Here is a 12,460-nt window from a genome sequence, read left to right on the forward strand (position 1 = left end):
CTGTATGGCCGGGGCGCGGGGACGATATAGGAATTCACAATATCATACATTATTGACCCTAATGAAAACGTCTACAAAGGCATTATTCGTCAGTCGTAGAATCAGTATGTTCGTAATAATAATTCAGAATTCCTATAAACAGAATGAACATTGTCCCCAAGCCTCCTATTTCCATAATTCACTTGTTCATTCAAATATAGATAGAAATCATGCCTGTCTGCCCTAAGAGGACAAATGTAATTATATGTAATGATGTAGGCCCGAGGTCAAATTCTATGTTGTGATTCAAATTGCGACCTTCAAACTGGTAACCTAACTTTACATGCAGCAACACAATACATGACACTTAAACAAAACAATGCATTGTGAACTAGTGACCCAAGACGAAAAGCATGTCGTTGGTTGAAAAAAGGCTACATACAGTGCTATGACCTTCAAAGGTGTTGTTGAAACAGAATTGTATGATGAATAAGAAGACTCTTTGCTTTTCTTATCAAAACACCTTTTATATACGTGGAAATAACTTTTTGTTTACACAATTTTCAAGGTGTGTGTGTTTCATTTTCAATTTCATTTTACAGATTTCGTCTTCAAAATTGGATGTCTTAGAGATATTTCTATCTGCTGTCACCTTCGAATAAGAAACCTAAACTAAAACTGTGACCACACACTAAAATAGTGGTACTCCTCAATGTTTTCAAGAGCTTTTTCTATGTATACAGCTTTTCATGCCAATTTATATCCTCGCTGGCATTTATGATATTATATTAAATGTTGAAGAATCAGGAATTTTCGTTGTAACCGTGATATATTTTGATCTTATATTATCCATGATTACCTGAAGTCTCCTTTCCATATTCCCAGAGCTACATATGTATCCGCTATACGTGTATTACTTTTACTGCAGTATATGATGGCATGTCCTCGGTGATCTATCAAAGTATCTTTTGATCTTATCTGTTTATCAAGGTTCTATTTGTTTCGAGATCTTTTAAAGCTTCCCTGAACTACATTTATCTCCGCCCATGTTTACGAAGTTTTCCGTATTTACGTCATGTACATTCAAATATCATTGATCCCATCTGTTTTCCAGAGCCCAATTAAGGTTTCTTGTAAACCTTCTCTGATTTAATGGGCATCTTTTTATTTTTAATGCCGAGGATACTTGCATTTTCGGTTTAAACCAATTTAAAACAGTAAATAAAATAATGCTTGTAACAAAAATTTGCGATTTATCGAATCTAGGTATATAATAACAAGATAATTATAACACTTAGAGAAAGTTATGAAGCTTGAATCGTCTAATGGCTATCCTCACTTTTGTAATCGTTTTCTCAAGTTTTATTTAGGATTTTGCTTTCCTACACTACTTACTTTAGTTTTAGATACCATGGTTTCGCATCCAACTCTACAAAGGCTCATTCAGATAAGTAATTTAATTTGTTTACAATGTTTAAATGAATGGTGCAACAAAGATCCTAGGCGTGTTTACTGAGCTATGTGTTAAAAGATACAGAAATATAGAGTTTAATACACTTACGTCGTGGTTAACCGCGTAATATCTGAACGAGGCTTTGCACGCTACTACTTAAGTACAAGGCAATGACACTATAATGTCTCAATGACTACCAGGAAATTAATGTAATGGAAAAATAATAGGAGGTATGCTGTCATTAGAGCAGCATTATGGTCGGGTTAAACAACACACTAATAGGTTTCTTAATATAAAGGGTAATTAATCATGAATATTAGAAATGCACACCATAAACATGACGAGAAAAAAGGCTATATAAAGGTCTCTACCTGGAAACTGTATTGGAGAACAACTATAGCCTCTTTAGCTACTTTATTCACAGGGGCGTTAGTAGTGGTGGTGATGGGGGGGGGGGGGGGGGGGGGGGGGGGCTTCACAAAATTCTGTCGGCAAAATTGTATGAATGTTCAGGAAATTGGCCAGACATACCATACGAAGTTAGAAAGCGACGCCTTCTAAGCTAAAATTATCAGAACACTTTTATTTACAAATTGAACACTACATAATTATAATTGCTTTTAAAGTTTCAACATGGCAATAACTGACAAACGGAACAAGAGGTGTATATGAACGTGGGTCCCTCCAATCTCATTATCATCATGTGCAGTACTGCAGCGACTGGTGATTGAATAATTGATGGGAAAGAGACGAATATTAACACTCCCTTGTTCATGCCATCATACTGAAACTGTATCATAGCAATCTGCGGTCGATACACATTTCGAAAAAAACCCTCTTGATCGAGAACGAGATAGAGGCACGGCAAGACAGGCACGTGCCCACTATCCCTTGTAATTAATGTAATACATAATCACTCTTTCAGAACGTATTCTAGATAATTAATAAGAAAGAAAGCAATGCTACTACCCGAAATAAACCTTAACCTTATAGGATAATGATACGTTATATACCGATGATTGCTCTTGGCAAGGAAATACATGTATCGTCGTAAAAACGACTGTGGTATTTTATGATGCGAGGAAAACATTCAAAGAGGTAAGCAAACCATACGAATTAGTACTTTTAATCACATAATCATTCATAATCCATCTTTATGTCACGAACATGAAGAACAAATTAATGTATTGAGGGTTGGTTTTCGGTTCGATTTAAAAACAAAATTCTATTATCTGAAAGTAACTGACAGGCTTTGGCTGCTCTGGCATTGTTGTAAAGAAGCATATGATAACAGGGGACCGCGAAATCCAATATTGGAAATATTGGAGAGGAATGCAAGTCATGAATATCTCATTAATCTCAGTGTGGTAATGTAAGAGGTGAACATAAATTTAACACAACAGTTGGAATAAGATACATAACAAAACCTTTGTTTGAGTATTGCAATACTGTGGCAAAAAAATGTTATTGCAGTCTCAATGAATATGAATCAAATATTTACACTGGGACAGTATCAAAATTGACGAAGCAATAAGAACCCTCCAGATTAAAAACATTCATCAAATTACCATCGGTGTTTATCTAAATGGAAAAAAAACTGTCGAACCGGGCAAAATTTTCTTTTGTCTGAATATAAATTTGTTTCTGTATGTAAATATAGAATATAAAAAACACCAATTCCCAATTCCATTAAACATTATGAACTATCATCGAACCTGCTTCGGGAACGGCGAAATGGATAGATTCGAGGTGAAATGGCATGACTGTTGATTGAACATATACTATAAACACATCACAAATACATGCCGAGATGACTTGGCAATGTATTAAATATGACTGCCCTGGAATATTGGACGGTGCGTCTACAACTAAATGGACGCAGGCGATTTAGGATTCCGACTTAAATTTAGTTTCCCTTGGGGGAAGACGGGAAGGAAGATCGATAAATTCAATACGAAGCGTCGGGAATAGAGAATCTTTGATTAAATTCACGTTGTTTTGAGTCGAACCTCATTACAAATCCAATCACACTGGCTCCTTGTGAACCCAAGGGATGATTAATGACGATATTCAATTCTGTAGTTATTCTGCTATGTGCTGGCGTAGCTAGGGGCAATATTAATGGGGGTGAGTGAAACTCACAGCCCCCCTCCCGCAATGTATATATTATACAAAATCACACTGTATTGAGAGGTTCTGGTTAAAACTATGGACAAGAGGTGACTCCAATAGAAATATTAACCAGTACTTCGAAAAGAAGGCAGGGTATGCTTGTTTTATATCCTACATCAACTAATTATAATCAGGCAGAACTATTCCCCTTTATATTAGGCTCTGCGTAGATTGCACGACGTGAACCCCGTGACACCGTGGGAGTTACCCTCTGGAGGCATTTGAAATCCCGTACGCTCGCAGAATTTTGAACATCCAAATAGTACTCCCAAATAGCACTTCTACTCCTAAATAGTACTTTTTTAGAGCAACCTTAAATGGTTGAAATATTTTTGGTCACGTAAAGAGCTCTCAACCAATCAAAAAACAATACATTTTTTATTCAGGATATAATTATATATACACATATATATATATATATATATACATTGTCAGTCAATCTATAATATTTAAGTCTGTACATTAATTTAGAGAACGTATTCCACTCCTGTTCCTTTTTGCATTTTCCCTGAAATTACCACTGTCAGCAACCTACAAACTATGATGACCACACCCCTCTACTTGCTTGTTTGCTGTAATCAGAGAATATTTAAATTTACATATAGGGACTTTTAACATTTCTGTTGATTGTTGACTTCTTAATGACCAATACTAGCAAAATTTTAAAACTGGGGACCCACATCTTTTATGTTGCTTGTTGGAAATTTTGATTTCCTTTAAGCAAAGTACTTCATAAATTTGGTTCGATAACCCATTCCAAATGTTCAGGCATGCATGGCCAGAGCTAGCACTTATGAACAGATCTGATGTAACAGTTACACGCAAATCAAATCGATAAAAATGGAAAACTCTTGGTTCAAGGGTTCAATTTCGTGATAAATCTAATTTGTCATACACATCCTCTTTCCCTCACTATAATTTTCGTTTTCTCAATTACTCTTTCCTCTAACCATTCGAATGCATTATCGTCATTCCAAAGGTCATTCTAAAGTTCACACATTATGAAAGCCCCTCACGAATTTACTTTCAATACTAAACTTTCGAAAACATGAAAGGTGTGATAAACAATTATAATTGTCATCTTTTTTTACTATTTTTATCATCATTAATATTATTTTCATTATTATCTCACGTTACTTTGATGTCAAACATTTTCATGAATTCTTATTCAAATCTAGATTCGACTCCCTTCCCAAGATAAACCTGCCCAATTAAACTTTTTTTGTTTAAATTTAATTTTAATTTCGAAGAAATGGGAATTATTCTCAGGAATGCAGCTACGTATTAATTAATGATAATAAAAATATCGAGTATTTGGGAGCGTTAAAACAAACAAAACCATAGTGCTTACCAAATTTCAGAATGTAAAGAGACACATAAACTATACTCTTAAATGGTCAATCATATCATGCTACCGAGGGGGGAAGTATGTTCTAAGGGGTGTTTTAAAGAGGCAAGACAGGTTAATCCACTGATGGAAAGTGGAATATTGTTCCCCCGTTTCGAGAATGCTTAACAGTTTGAATAAATGAAATTTATACTACAGGAAGTCGCCTTACTAGTGAGAGTCTGATTCCAAGACAGGATCAAGGGGAAAAGAAAACAAGAACATCTTATAATTACCTCAAACATTTATATGGTATGTATAATAATACTTTAAAAAATAAATTCAAACCCAGGAAGAATAAGAATACCTTGTAATAACGTTATGACATCTTGATTTAAAAATGAATTATGAATGGTGTCTACTACAGTTTTAGAAATATTCAGTTACAATCTACTTGAAATGATATCTTAGACAGGAAGTAATAAATCAATGTTTTCATGATTTATTTTCACTCTACAGGAGACACGTCCTCCTAATAAATGAGTGAAATTAACTCGACATATTATATATATCCTTTAAAGGGAATCACTGAAAAATTAAACGGGTAGGTATCGCATATGCTATGAATAAAGAGGTTCAATATAGTTTGAAACATTTCAATCTCATTTCAGCTCAGACATCCGATACTTTAACAAAATAGGAAACTCCGAAAAAACATCACCCTTCTAAAAATATACGTGGATCATCGAATGAAAGGCTCAATCGAAAAGCGAATGATGAAAGGGAATATCTTAAAATAAGTTGTTTGCCTTTCTTCAAAGATACAGACGTAGCAGAAAATATTGGATCTCTATATGCCTTCAGCATCTTACTCGAAGAGAAATCTTTATTTTGAGTGACGTCAGTGTATAGTTCGTCTTCTGACGAACAGGCGCTTTAGCAGGCGATCAGTGACGTCATGATTTACACGGACAAAAAAAGCGCCAAAAAACGAGTGTGTGATACCCCTATACATATATGGAAAGAGCGGAAGGAAATTGAAAAGATGCTCTATTGTAGCTTCGGGTCAAATTTCATTATTTCTGGGGTTTCTAAATTTAGAGTCCCCACAAAGACTCCCCCCCCCCCCCCCCCCCCCCCGATCTGATAACATCGCCATATAGCGAAATGCAACAATTTCATTCCATTTTTAGGAAAGAATTCATCTCGCTCTCTTCATTTTCTGGTTGCTGTACAATTTTAAAAGAAAGTACCTCTATAAATGTGTCCTAATATCTATCTACTTAATAATATAAAATTAAAACAAGAACTTTCATAAGCTATATTTAGGTTGCAGGAAATAAAGAAATAAATGGACTTCTATCTTTGACAACAATATTACTTTTTCAGTTGCAATTACTGACTGATTTAATCCCTCTTCAAAGATTTTATCCGGTGATTTTCTCTATTTCATTAACATATTATTCTCGTTTTATTTGAATGTATCTATATTCTTTGTTACAATTGTTCTCTACTTTTAAAACATAATGCATTTACTAAGTGTCATCATTTTCTCGACAATTTGATGAGTATAATTTGATTTTTTTTTTTTTTTTTTTTTGCTTCGTTCATTTTTACAAATTTGTGAGTAGATATTTCAATCAGTTCTATATCTGTTTGTCAATGTGGTGTTAAATTACTTTCATTTGTTCTTTTTTTTTCAATGTGACTCGTTGAAAATACAGTCTGTTTTAATTGTAGGTTTTTAACGTGACTGAATATAATTCAATACAATACACCTATTATTTTCTTGTACCATAAATGTCATTCTGTGCTTTAAAAAATAAACATTACATGGAGAAGAAAAAAAAACTATACAGCATAGAGCATAGAGCATGAACAATAGATCTACATTATTTTGAATAGTCTAACCCTGCTATCACTTTACATCATCATTAATGTCACCAACCAGTTCGACAATATCGCATATCAGTTTCAGTGCTATCATTAATCCATCCTTTCTTTGAATTTCGACGCTCACAAATCCCTTGATATCAATGAAAATCACTGATATGGATATTTTTTAACAAGAAACTCTTTAAGCTCGTCAGTAGAGATCGTGACATTATCAACAGTGACGTCACCTTTTGCCACACAGGAAACCATGGCTTTCGATGGCTAATTTCTACGGTTTCTGATGCATTCCCTTAGGGAGTTCTGTGGATTATTATCGTAATGTGGCTCATCTTGAACAGCGTAGGACAGTCAGTCGATCAGGCTAAAATACTCAACCATATCATGCTTGCATAATTTACACTGAACGACTACCTAGAGTAATTTTGCGTGGGTACACACGATTTAACAAGACTATCTGTTATCGCCATCCACGGATGGACGATATGTGTATTAAATCTTGCATTATCTTCTACTCCCCATACGATTGCATCAAATCAAATTGCATACGATGTTACATCAAGTCATCTTTATTATTATCATAAATTTTCAGCTGTATTATTTGATTGCTCACGATTACCCACAAACTCTGATAAATTTGTCATTTTATTTGCGTAATATCCCCGAACCCCGCTGTAAAGAAATATTGGTATGAAAAAAGAAAAAAAATGAATGATATGATTTCGTTCGCTATATCAGGAAAACCTCGAGCAAGCTCACTAGGTGTAAAAGAGTAATTTTTGTTTACTAATTATGCATATAAACTTGAATACAATAATTATGTCTGGTCTGTCATTAACTTTTAAATATTTCCCAAGTCTGAGAACTGACAACAGATCTTTGCTCGTGTCTCTAATTATTTATCACTGATGGCGAGTTTCCCCTGTACACTTTCTGACGTGCTGGACAGTGGACACTGAGAATATCGACGTCCATTTCGACGAAACAACCCACGGTCATCGACATTTGTTTCGAAGAAGTAATTCACGGTCGGTGAATTTGCCAAGGCGTGCTTAATTCCTAATGAAAGGGGCCATGAAATACCGTGAGTGAGCCTGTATATTGTCGGGTGAGTCATGGTGAAATATAATTTCCTATTTTGAACGCCGATGGAAATCCCTCGGTTAAAAAGGGCTTCGTCAAAATCAAATTGAAAGACAGAGATAGATATGGAGAGGTATAGAGTGGGACATGACAGAGAAGGAAAGAGAGAGTGTGTGCGTGTATGTGTGTGTGTGTGTGTGTGTGAGAGAGAGAGGGGGGGCAGAAAATAGTACGAGGGAGACAAGCATTTGCCTAAACAGATTTTAAAATGTTGAATTAAAGGTAGAAGTCAAGTACACAGGAGTATTATGTGAAAATGAATCAACTATATATTATGTAGTATAAAAACTATATTGCATTGATAAATGTGTTATTTTCTTTTTTAACTACACCTCTTAGTTTCATACTTTATTCATCGCCCCTAAAAACATAAAACCACACGGTCGCAACTATACTTGAGAAAACAACTCAAGGGCAATTCCAATACCCTATTGTATGTCCCATACAATTTATGTTCTGATTACGTCATGTCAACTTCGCACATTTCAATAGGTGACGCACAAGGCAATTACTGATTTTGCCTTGGGTGGATTTCGAAAGTAGTAGCGATGGCGTTTACTAAAAAGACTATTTTTGCGGGCTTCTTTAATAGCTCTAGTAGTTCATATCATAATTACTGTATCCCGACTGTAAATAATAGTTATCGCTAACTCCATGTACACTTTTCCGTTTGGATTTTTTTTTAAATGTCTTGAACACAAATAAAAATCTAATGTAATGTATGAAGTCTACATAATGAAGCTTATAGCATGTACATGATCAGAGTGAAAATAACGTAGTGTATAGCTGTTTTTCCGGACAGATCACCCATTTTCTTTCTGGAGAAAAAAAATGAAAGTGTCACTTGGCAACAAAATTTGGTCATTACATGATTTCATTATCATGGATTTGCAGTTGTTCATAGTCAATTGTGACCGTATTTCTTGATGTTGTTTTTGTTGTTTGAATTTGGCACCTCGACAAAGTTATACCTGTATACTGAAAGGAGTCAGAATTTACAACTGGTTGTTGAAGTTTGGTCAAGGGAGCTAGTAACGGATCATTTCTTTCGGTTGATCTTTCTTTTTATGGATTAGAATGAAATTTCAACCCTTAGTCATGTAGATCCAGCAGAGATGACACATAATATAACCCAGACGACATGATCTGGCGTCTAGCAAGTCTACTATGGATCTCAAATGATCGAATAACAACACACTCATGACTCCTATTTATAGCTCACTATCCAAGGGCTACATTCATCCCAAATGGCTCGTTATAAGATTCGTTGTTTTGTTCGTGCACTAGGTTCTCAGGGCCAAGGACATTATTTCATGTGTTCATCCTCTATTCTGTTAAAGTTTGTTTGTTTTCAGTGTCAAGTTTGCGAGAGGAATAAGATAAATCAGAAAACCGCATAATCATTGAGAGAATATAAGACGGAGCCCGGGCAGTTGCGAGCTTAATCCTTAGCTTACTCGCGCAAAAAAATTTTATTGAGTTAAGATCCTGATTTCCACTTCCTCCTTCATATACTCTACATGTATAATACTGTTCTTTAATAATGTTTTTTATTTTAATGATATGAATAGTTTCAATAGAAAGAATACAATAGAACAAAATGAAAGCAATAAGAATTCGATCGGAAATCCTGTAGGGAAGTGATCTGTCATCATTAAAGCTGTGATAATAGAACTTAAGAGAATTTTGCTTTTTATTCAAAGTAATTGACCCAGAAAAATATACAAATCAGACGTCGGTTTCTGCTTGTTATCAAATACTTTTCGATACATATATTTTCACTATTTGTTCTGTTATAAGCAAAACATATTCAGACTATCAAATTAACGCTTAATTGCCCCTGCATCCTCCGTTTTGAATAATAGGTCATGCATTTGTAATTTCAAACAAACTGTTAAAAAAGGTCTCTACTCACTTGCGGAACTTGCCTTTGTAAAGTTCAAATTCTTGATATGTTATACAGTTATATTGTACCATTTGTTAGAATGCAAATTTCGTCCAAAGTCATTAAAATCATAACATTGTTACAACAAGACACTAATACATTACGAAACAATATATAGTTCACTGTCAAGAAATGAATCTCACCTGTCTAATGTTAGTTCCTCTAGTTTGGGTAGATCACACGCGATGTATTCCAAAGCAGCATCTGTGATACGAGGGCACCATGATAGATCCAGGCACCTGAGCTGCCCCAGGTTCTCGGCTATAAGCTCAATAGCCTCATCCGTGATCTTACTGCACCCAGACAGTGAGAGGGTAGTGAGCTGTGGCAGGCAGTGGATCAGGTTCACTACTGCCTGGTTGGTCAGTTCCCAGCAGGACTTGAGCCTTAGAGTGGTCAGCGTGCCACATCTCTGGGCCACCAGACAGCCCAGGACGGCATCGGTCACATGGTAAGCCTGAAGGTTGAGCTCACGCAGGTGAGGAAGCCTCTGCGCAATGGCCGCCACGCTCTCATCTGCAACATTGATGCAATCACTAATGCTCAGAGCCGTTAACCTCGGCTGGAGACTTGCCCAAAGTCCCGCTTCCGTGAAATCGTTACACCCGCTTAGCTCCAGTGAGGTTACGGTTCCCAGTTGCTCCAGCATGACCTCCAATCCTGCATCTGTCACTGTGGAGCGTTTCAGGGAAATGGCGCGTAGGAACTTCTTTGTTCGTGGACAATGGTCAATAAACTCACAGATGTCCAAGTCTGAAACGCTGACCAAACAAACAGACTCAAAACCACGCAGCTCGAAACTAGATAAGGATGTGAAGTTCTTGTTGCCATCATCCTGTTCCTCGTACAAGTCTCTGCGGTGGAGGATTGGTGTGACCGTCTTCCAGAACATTGGTTGGTACAACACTTCCTTCCAACTTTTACAAACGTGTGCGAGTCCACAACGCTCTACCGGCGTGAGGTACAAGAAGAGTCTTTGCAAGAAGATCTTGTCTAGGAAGAGCTCCTCGAAGCTTTGTGCTGTAAAGAGGACATGGCCTGTTGGTGAGGACTCTGCCCCTTCACATCCATTCTGGACGCTTCCTCCACCCATCTGTTGCTTGGATGCCGACTGTCCATTGTGTGTCATCATAGCGAGTCCCTCGCAAGAAGCACCAAGATCATTTGGACTAAGTTTCACGTAGGTCTCGGCACCACTTGCATCCTGTTGCCGGGCTGGCTTACAAGGGGAACCTCCTCCCTGCTGCATGTGTGTGGGGCTATCCCCATCAGAGTCCGGTATTCCATTCATGTTTGTAGGTGCACTCGTTCGTGATACAAGAACACTGGCCATTAATCTCCAATCAAATCGATTCACCCTCTCCCTTTTGCCATGCGTGTATTAACCCAAGCGTATAGCACAAACCTGTTGGCTTATATGTTGATTGTAGTAGTCGTTGTGCTGTGTGATCACTCTATCCTGAAACAGATGGAAAAACCGTGTGTGCTGATGACAATGAAATTGGCCGACATCAAATCGAAACCGAGTTTCCAGACACCGCTTGTGTCATAAAGCACTCGCAGGATGACGTCGTCACAGCGAGATTGTGATATTCACATGGGGAGCGTGTATCCCCTAACCCGCTGTGCCCATTTGCACTTAAACACACGGTAAATGAGATCAACCACAGGCTTCTATATCAGGACCAGATATGAATACCTTTCTCCGTATCTCCACAATGCATTCGGTTAACGGCGTATTTACCTAGGCGGTGGTGCGATCACAATCACACACACACAGTCATATCTAACCACATCAGTAAGATGACGGCCGCTTGGGAGGAGTTTTGCGTATATTCCTGAAGTTTAAAATGAGATGTACAGCTCAACAAAATGGCTCCTGTTTTCTTCCCTGTTAGTGCGTAGGATGGTATAATAAAGTAGATTGGATTCTGCAAGACGCCGCGGCGTCGGTTTTCGATCTGATACAGCGAGATGCTCACGTAAATATACCGACGTACATAGTGCGTGTGTTGCGGAGATTCCGATCTTCCGATGCAACTTGTCGTGTGGAGATAGCAAAGCCCGCTCTTTCTGCAGCTGTGGAATAAGCAGTGCGACTATGATGCTCCGCAAATAACACACTAGCTGTGTGTAACTGCAAGGCGCGAAACTGTCGTGTGCCCACTTCGCTCATAAAATGAACGTGCATCATACACGGTTGAACCCTAAAATGAAAACATCCGCTGTCTCGTAAACTACATACAGTTAATAGGATTATTACATTCGCTCCCCTCGTCTCTCTTCCCCTGTGTTTCTTCTATACTTAGTGTGCAGGGCTACTTTGTCACGTTTTGAACCATTTTGGTGGCTTCCCGTATCATGCCACTGAACAAACATCAACTCTCTCTCGCAGGGAAATATTCCTTGAATCTATAAATAACTCGGATATAGGTAGCATGTCAGTCAATGGCATGACGGAGATGCCTTCCCTGTCAACACTCGTATAATAATTCCGTGATTGCTTTCACAAGCTCGTAAGAGTAGATCATGTTAAAAGAATAACCTT

At 37.3% G+C, this 12,460-nt stretch overlaps 1 protein-coding gene across 1 annotated transcript in view; it reads right to left on the reverse strand.

The window, feature by feature from the left end:
- Window positions 1-12,183, reverse strand: part of LOC574958 (F-box/LRR-repeat protein 16) — a 37,658-nt gene extending 25,475 nt beyond the window's left edge. Inside the window, exon 1 of the mRNA XM_775367.5 lies at window positions 10,056-12,183. Coding sequence (XP_780460.2) covers window positions 10,056-11,245 — 1,190 coding nt within the window. The 5' untranslated portion in view covers window positions 11,246-12,183. The remainder of the gene's footprint in view (window positions 1-10,055) is intronic.
- Window positions 12,184-12,460: the final 277 nt, after the last annotated feature.

This window comes from Strongylocentrotus purpuratus, unplaced genomic scaffold, assembly GCF_000002235.5.
Source record: "Strongylocentrotus purpuratus isolate Spur 01 unplaced genomic scaffold, Spur_5.0 spur5_scaffold_14, whole genome shotgun sequence".
NCBI classification, from domain to species: Eukaryota; Metazoa; Echinodermata; class Echinoidea; order Camarodonta; family Strongylocentrotidae; genus Strongylocentrotus; species Strongylocentrotus purpuratus.